A 9,191-nucleotide genomic window follows, 5' to 3' on the forward strand; every position below is an offset into this window, starting at 1 on the left:
AAAAAATCTTGAAAACAGTCGACACTTTTAAATCTCTAGCACCCTCTGTAGTAAGTGGGGTGCACCTTTTCAGGGGATTCTTAGTGTATGATAAGTGTTAATGGATGCAATCGAGTTCAAGCCATATATATGTATATATGTTTTGTCATTTGATTTTGTCTTTTGTGTGTTACAGAACAGAAATCTGCTGTAAACCAGTTTTAAGCGAGTCAGGCCCGTTTAAATGTTAATGATTTTTATTATTGTTAGATGCCAAGGACCAGAGATGGTAAATAACTAGAATACAATTACAATTATGGGATTCTGCATGCAGCAATACCTGTATAGAATTATGCTTTTAATCCATTACTTAGTAAGTTACTAATGCATTATGAAAAATGGTTGACAGATATTTTTTTTTATTAATGGTTAACTCCAATAGTTAAAGCACAGGTGATGTCCAATATATAATGCTGATATCAAAACAAACAAAAGTCAAGTATAACTCCTTTATTTCATGCGCATTCAACCTAATATATGTATTATCATCTTTTTTATCAATATATGAGATTGGAAAATGCATTGGGTTGTGCTGTAGATTTCAGAGCATGACCAGTATTAAACTGCATCATTCTAGAAATCATTTAAAATGGCAGTAGTTCAGTCCATCCTGCTTTGGAACTAGAGGATGGCTGGTTCAACTACAGACCTGTCAGTACAGAGTAAGGACTGGTACCTGGCGAGCTGCTAGTTTACCTCTTGGGCGCTGTTGATGTGTCATTGACCAATGCACCAAACCTCTCAGTGTTTTGGTTACCTGACTTCGGGTAGCACCCCCTTACTCTGAAAATTACAGCTCTCCTTCCTAATCAAACAATGCTGGTTGCAGAGCATAGAAATAAATATCCCCAAAATAAAATACCACAGATCAACAACATAAAACTTTATTTCACAATACAAACTGCTTAATAAACAAGTAATCAAAGAACTGTTTATACAGTAGACCAAATTAAAAAAGATTGTATCTGTGGCACTTAAACTGACTTAAAATTCAAAGTTCAGGTTGGTACAAAAGAGCGAGTGTTCTCTGCAATAAAGGTGCTATGCCTTTTTTCATTTATATTCATCTACATTTCTGCATTTTGGTTTAATTTGCAGTCTGATTTGTGCACAAAAACAGAAATCATCCCAACTTGCAGGTCCCTTGAGCCCTTAGAAACTAAGGAACTATTTGCTCCAAGCCAAGATTGAACACAAAAACCTTGTGGACTTCAAACTTTATAAGGTCAAATGCAAATTAGCAGTCCCCTGTAAAACTATCAAAGAACATTTCAAATAACTGTAACGTTCCTCTAACACGGTGTGAAACCAGTGGGTGATCCTTTTGTTTCTCAGTAAAAGGCAGAGTGAAGAGCTGACGTAAGTCCATGTTGGGGTTGGGGCCACATTTCCAACTGGAGTCGCACATAAAACTGTTGAAACTTATCTTACTGTATAGTACTGCTGTGTAGTGTCTTCCCAAGATAATAAGTCTATAACTACACCTGAACTTTGTCACTGACATTTCAGGCACATGTGATGATGTCCTGTTAGATGAAACTCAACTTTTATGTCTCTGTATAGTCATTTGAGACTTGTTGTGATAAAAATATACCAAATCATGTGCCTGTAGGTCAGAGAGAAAAATATGTTTGCATATTTACAATGTAGGTTTATTCCATCTTTTGTAAAATTAAATCAAAATGTTTATTCTCTTCCCAATGCAACCACCAACATTTTTTCACCCTTTTAAATCTACTTTATCTTCATTTCTTGCACAGCAACTATTCAGTCATTCAAAAGGTTTGTCGTTTTATGACTTCTTAGATGCCACTTTGCTGATTAACTGTAAACCCTAACCTTAACCTTTACCCTAACCCTAACTGTAAACATCCTGTACAAGGCCTGAGACATGTGTGACAGGTAGCTCTGTCTGGGACACTGATGAGTGCTGCAGCCATTGTGAGCCAAGTTGAGCTGTCAGGTAGAAAGAGTGAGAGAGGAGCTCAAACTTTTGTTTTTTTGTTTTTGTTTTTTTTTTAGGAACGTCTCGATCTGGAGATCCGGACAGAAAAAAAGAGTGAAAGAGTGAGAGAAGCTCACAGAAAGTGAGAGCGTCACTGTAACCATAGAAACTCAATTGACATCCCTCTGCGGCAGCGAGCCTGTCCTCCTGCACATGTCTAGAAGAGAACCCTCGATTTGTTAAACTCCCCATAGATCAGTGTTAAGGTTGGGGTTCCCCTCTAGACATCGCCGTAAAAATCGACCTTGGTCCGAAAAAAATAAATGCCGCAATATCGATCGACTAAAGTCCACCGTTGATGTGAAAGCGTGTATTGTTTTACCTTTTGCGGGGTCTGAACCGCTTCAGCACTTGGTCCTCAGGCCTCACGGCTGCTAGCAGGAGAAAAAACGAGTCACATACACAGATATATTGTCACACACACACACACACACACACACACACACACCACCACCAAATGGAGTAAGCTGCACCAACACACACACATACAGGCATCATTTGTGACACTTCCCTGGACTGGAGGAAAGTCAGGTCCTCTCCTGCCTTCTTGATAACAAAATAAGAAACTCTTTATGTTTTGAATAATGCAAAACGTGCTCACAGCAAAGGCGTGACTGCTGAAAAATCACTGAATTGAGATTTACAGTAATGTAAAATTCCCCAATTATAAATATACAGCAACTAACTGTATTTATATTACAGAAAACATGTCTTCATTTCACAGTAAAAACTACAGAAATTGTTGTATACTTATACAGCAAGGATTTCTTCATTTCACGTTAACAATGGTGTGAAAATTACACCAATTTGTTACAGTGTACAATAAAGACCACACACCACACCCACTCTCCTCCAGCCAGACCAGAGCTCCACAGAGGAGCTGGACTGACGGAGGACGGATGTCCTGACCATGAGGGTCTTCATCTGCTTCGAGGGCTTCTGTGAACCTTTTGACGTCCCTCCAGATCAGACTGTGGGGTCCATGAAGCAGATGGTGAAGGTAATAAAAAAGCTACAAGGCCATCACTTTTAATGACTGCAATTTGAAAATCTGACTAACGATTTTGATGTTTTACAATCACATCTTTGGCATCATGTTGCTTGTAGTGGATAACCTCTACTACATTGCAAGAAAAAAAAATACACATGTATTTGTGTGCATTAAGTTATTATCTTATACGTCAAAGAAAAGCAACATTTTTCTGTCACAGCAGTTTTTTTTTATTCAGTTCACTTGTTAGAGTAAATGCAGCTACAGACACTGATCAATAACTTTGTTTCTTGGCCAGAACCCTACCACAGCTACAGAAATCCTCACTGTGTTTCTGCAGGACAACTTTCTTGTGCAGCTCAGCGATGACACGCAGGTGCGGCAGTACCTCGAGCTGAGCCACGGCGGTGCAGCGCTGCAGGACAGCTGGGCTCTGAGCGACGTGGGCATCACAAGTGGCAGTGCCATCCGATGCCTGATCAAGGTATTAAAACATCAAAAGGGTTTAGAGATCCGGAGCTGTGTCGGGATTTGCGGTAACTACAATCAGCTTACAATGATGCACATTGAGAGGGGAGGCTGATGAAGTGCATCTTAGCTTTAGGCCTTTAAGCTATTTTTAAAAACACTTCATATAAACAGATGATTGTTATGCAATGTTGACATTAAAATATACTGTTAAGACGTTCTATAATGCCCATGTCTATAATGCATTTTAAACATACTTAACATGTGTTATACTGTTCTTATACCAATGTATAAATGTAGATATAATGACTTCATAGTGTACTAAAATTCTCAGAATTGTCATACATTAACCTTTTTATTTTGCATTATAATCGCAGTTACAATGTGTTATAATATGATTATAAGTTACGCCAAGTTGTCATTTGGTGTTTTTAAAAAAAAAAATAAGACTGCCACTAAGACTTGCATAAGACTGCCATTACATTGTCATAGTCATGTCATGACATCGCTCATCTATGACAGGTTATGTTGTTTTGGTTAATGTCAGGGTGTTGTAACAAAAACATTTTTTGTCTTGGTTAATGTCAAGCAGTTATAATAAAGACACACTGGCTTGATTAATGTCAAGTTTTGACAACAAGGACATCTCAGACAATGTCAACTTTGCATTAAAAATGACATAACTGACTAAATGACCTTTAATGACAACAATCATAAACATTCGTAAAGACTCCTTCATGTTCATGACAGTGTAATGGCAGTCAGCACATCCCTTTCAATGAAGTGTTACAGAATATTTATGAGTGCTTATAAATATAATATTTACTTAGTATAACCCATCATAAGTATGTTTACAATGCATTATAATGCATTATAGACAGTGTTGACACTTATTCTATTTGCACAAAAACTAAATGTTAATGCATAGATGATAAAAATAATTGTATGTGTGTATATATTTTCATCAGTTTCCAGTGAAGGTCACTAATGCGGCATCCACTAGTGTGTATTTAGTGTCTTGATCAGTGACACTTAAATGTTCATGTTTTTTTTCTGAACTTATATATTGAGGCACCTGCACTCACCACACTGACTACGTACAATCACTGACAGTTCACTTCAAAAACACATTATTCTTGATCTTTTCACTTCAGGGCTGCTAAAATTAGGATCTCACTGCATACATATTCATTATTTGGGATTATTTCACATGAAAGACATCCTTCTTACAGTGACTGAATTTTGTCTCACGCTAATAGGGAACAAGATGTTCCCATGTGAGCGGCAGCTTGGAGGGAAATGAGTTTATGGCTGCCTGAGATCTTCAGTTTGTCCCCATTAGTTTTTAGTATTGGGACACATTCCAGGCTCGTCACCAGGCAACGTTGTGTAAAAGTGGACAGTGGTAAGCATGTGTGTGTCCCTTTTCATCATTTAACATCCTCTCATAAAAATAGTTGTTTTCAACAGGCCTTATAGTCCTTTGGTCCAGTTTCACTCTCCAGACTTTTGTATGTCTTCGTCTGAGCCATCTTGCTTTGACATTTAACATCTGTTGTTTATTTCACATACACATATCTTTTTCCACTCAAACCTGGTTTTCAGATGTGTACTTATACACTGTATATGTATTCAGTCAAAATCATTTGTATGCAAGCATTCTAAGTTCTGGGTTTCCCTCAGTTGTCAAGACAATACGGTGCAAACAGTATACAGTATCACAGTCTTTTCAATAATACAAAGTGGTACTTAATTTTATGTGATTGAACTTCACCACAGGGTGGCAGCAAAGTCCTTTTTGCTATTAGCTTCTGTATGTCTTTTTTTCCATATATTATACATAAAACAAAAATACAGATAATAGTTATGAAATGGAATTTAAAACAAAACAAAACAATACCTTCCAAAGTATTTGATATAAAATTAATTGGGTTATGGGGGATCATGGTGGTCACTGATTGCCTTTTATCCAATCACAAGGTGCAAACAAATAAAATGCAACCTAATGAACTAAAAGGTAAAAATATGAAAATGACTCGTGTACCTATAATCTAAATTTTACATTTTAACTTTTTATTTATTTATTTATTCATAGCAAAACCTTCACTGACAAGGGACCTCATAAAAATAATGAAATTAGTAAGAAATAGAGATCTACAAAATGGAGACCTTTGCAGCAGAGCATGGTCAGTTATAGGGGAACATCAATAAAAGTATCCGCAGTAACTGATGTTAAAGCGTTTGGTTTTCAGGTTGATGCCCCTTGAGCAGGATATGATACTTAGTTAAACACAGGGATTCACCTTATCACGTCAATTACTCTTTTGTCCAATTAACTGCAAGGCCATTGTGTCATCATAACTATTTTTCAGAGTGAACGAAGGCCTGTGATACAGGTGTTCAATGCCGTGACAGGAGAAACTTTACCAATCATGGGAAGTGAGGCTCTTCTGCATATGTCCGTTGCTACATTGAAAACTGTGGTGTCGATGCGGAGTGGCTTCCCTGTCAGCACCTTCAGACTGAGCACACCCACTGGTGTGCAACTCTATGACTGCAACCAACTGCAAGACTATGCCATTGGAGTGGGTAAGGCCTGCTTTTTGTCTGTTGCTATGATGCTATTTGATTGATGTGTGTAACTTCATAGTGTTTAAACATTTGTCGTGGTTCAGAGGTGGAAGTAAGTAATTACAACTACTAATTTGACTGTAATTAAGTATTTTTTGGGTACATGTACTTCAATATGTATTTTTTCAAGTCTGTAATTGTAAGTATGTATTACAATATATGTAATCTATTTAGTAAATTTTAAAATCATGCAACTTGAATTCATATTCAAACCTTTCATTTGAATTTTTGTAGCTAATTAGGCTATCTGATCACAAACAGACAAACCATGACATGCGGATGGTAAAAAAAAAACACGTTGCAGCAGATACAAGTTTGGAGAACTGACTGTGACCTCATGAGTTACAAGTAACTTAGTCTGAAATTGCAATAGCTGAAAGAATGAATGAAACATTTATTGCCCCTGAGGGAATCCGTTGTGCAAATTTGTGATCCAAAGACATAAACAGTTATACATGACAGCGGATAATATGGCATAAAACATTAGCATCATAGGAAACATCATAAAATGTTGCATGTACAGAACAAATCTACAGAAATCACATTGAATACAAATACATTTTGATTACAAAATTTCCTCTATATTTTAAAATATAAAAAATAATATATATTTATTTTGAAATCAACAGTTTTTTTTGTTTTTCAACAAAGGCACTACTCTCCGTTTGGACACATGGGATGGGTGGGTGGAGTTCCTGCAGGGTTGCCTCCTGGGCTGCAGATTGGCAGTCCAGAGCCACCTATCAGAGAAGAGGCCAGTGATGAGGTCAGAAACTCCCTTCATCATAATAAAAATATGACTAGAATAATGCAGTAGAAGTGAATCTCTCCTGTTCTGCTCTTCCAGGTTCCAGCTGCAGGTAGCGCTCTACATCGCTGCCTCTTTAGGCCACCTGGATCTGGCAGACTGGCTGCTGGAAAGGGGCACCCACGCTGAGGAACCAGTGGGAGTCCATCCGTACCGCCAGTGGTGCCACCAAACTGCTCACAGAGACGCCGGAAAGTGTCCCATCCACATCGCTGCAGAGAGCAGTCAGCTCCTCATCCTCAAACTCTTCATCAACAAGAACCCTTTGACCTTGGCTTGTCAGGACCCTGCAGGTCGTGACCCTCTGAAAGTCGCTCTTCAGCTTGGTCACAGTGAGTGTGTGCGTTACTTAGCCAACAAGCTGTGCTCAGTGGTGTCCCTGCCAAACATGTCCCTGCCTATGCGTCTCTACCTCCAGATAAAACGCTGGGCGAGTTTGGCGCAGAAGAGAGCAGCCCCTAGTCGATGCCAGTACACCAGTACTGCCTTCAAAGCTGGGGTTGGGGATACGCTGCTGGTGGATGGCTTCAACCAACCAAATATGTCTTCAAAAGCTAGAAGAGCTGTGACCAAACCAAGCAGAGGAATCAAGGCCAAAGCTTTGCGGCCTTTACCTCCCATCAGCAACTCGCTTTCAGTGTCACACCTCCTCTCCAAAACGACTACACCCCAACTACCCAGCCTGCAGTCTGTGAACCCTGGAGACTTTCAAGAGATACAGAGAAGGTTGAACCGAGATGTAAAAAGTAGAGAGGATGAAACCAGTGAGGAGTCTGTTCTCCCTCCAATCACCAGGGGAAGCATTCCCAAATCACCAAGAACTTCCCATATTCTGGAGTCCCTCTCTCACCGAACACCAAGAGAAAATGCTATATACTGCTTGACTATGGCCAGGTCTGTATGTTTTGTATTCTATAAGCTCATGTGCCAGAAAAAACACATCCTCTTGGATCTCATAAATGCCATCTTATTTGATTAGTTGATTAATTGTTTAGTTGTCAATTTGCAACTATCTTGATAATCGATCAACCAATTTGAATAATTTTTCTTATGCTTATGTCTTAGCTTTTTAAATGTGTTTTTTTTTTTGTTATAATTTACTCCTCCTTTGGGCTGTGGACAAAATAAGATATTTGAGGATGTCATCTTGAGCTTTGGGAGACAGAGATCAACATTTTCAACATTTTCTGATATTTTATGGACCAAACAGCTAATCGATTGCTCGATAATGAATATCATCAGTGGCAGTCCTAGTATTCACTGCTCTTAATAAGAAGGGTAATTGCATTTACATGTATAAATGGCACATGCACAGTTAAGGTTAAATATGCTGTAGTGGCTTCTGTAATGGCACTGACCTCTGGACTACATTTTACATTTTTTGTGCAACACAGTTGCATTTTGTTGTTCATCAGGGTAACTTTTTGGCACAACAGAAGATCTTTGTACCTTAAAATTTTGCTCTTTGGAAATGTGTAAGAAAAAGGAAACATTTGGAGAAACACTTGCATTAGCTATACTGACATAAAACAGAGGCTATTTTTTTGCCTCCTTTTGTCTGTAGTTATAGTTACATGTATATGTAAAGTATCACAATTAATTTATGAATGATTGATAAGGACTAAATCAAATGCTGTACACGACAGCTTTCAGTTACTGTGTGTAATATGTGTTTCTCTTATACAGAACCTTCACAGAGAAGCCTTGGTTGAAGCAGCTGACCATAGCAAGGACCCTGATCAGGAAGCATGTCCACACCATGGCCTGATACCCCTCCTGGATCCTGGCACCGCAGACAAGTCAGATCTGTCACGCATTGGTTGCCTGAAACACTGTGGATAACAAAGAATCCTTCAGCACGACAACTGAGGAGTCTACCTCAGGCTTAGTGTGTCACTGAAAATTAAACATGTCAGTCTTTATGTGTTTAGTCAGAACCCTGCCTTTTATCACTCTTCACAGAATAGAAGACATGGACAGACAAAATGGATATAGACGTGCAGATTTGTAAAAGTAATTTTACTTACAGGAAACAAAAACATTCATGAATGAAAATCTGTGTTTGACCAAAGTGCAAATAAGGACTAGGCTTATAGTTGACATGATTTACCTTTGGTTGAAAGTAAAGGCCAAGAGAATCAGATTTATTGGCATGTAGGTTTCCACTTACAAGGAATTTGCCTTGGTCACTAACACACTGTATGTTCTGCCCTCTTTATATGTGTGAGTGCACGCATTGAGCCACACAC

At 38.5% G+C, this 9,191-nt stretch overlaps 1 protein-coding gene across 1 annotated transcript; it reads left to right on the forward strand.

Annotated features, from left to right (window-relative positions):
- Window positions 1-2,908: 2,908 nt before the first annotated feature.
- Window positions 2,909-9,186, forward strand: LOC146324053 (protein ANKUB1-like). The gene is made up of 6 exons (XM_084723282.1): window positions 2,909-3,044; window positions 3,376-3,519; window positions 5,876-6,092; window positions 6,786-6,900; window positions 6,982-7,836; window positions 8,629-9,186. Exons 1-6 carry the CDS (start codon window positions 2,955-2,957, stop codon window positions 8,708-8,710), a joined length of 1,503 nt encoding a protein of 500 aa, XP_084579408.1. The 5' UTR covers window positions 2,909-2,954; the 3' UTR covers window positions 8,711-9,186.
- Window positions 9,187-9,191: the final 5 nt, after the last annotated feature.

This window comes from Lutjanus erythropterus, chromosome 7 (genome assembly GCF_056507025.1).
Source record: "Lutjanus erythropterus isolate fLutEry1 chromosome 7, fLutEry1.hap2, whole genome shotgun sequence".
NCBI lineage: Eukaryota > Metazoa > Chordata > Actinopteri > Lutjaniformes > Lutjanidae > Lutjanus > Lutjanus erythropterus.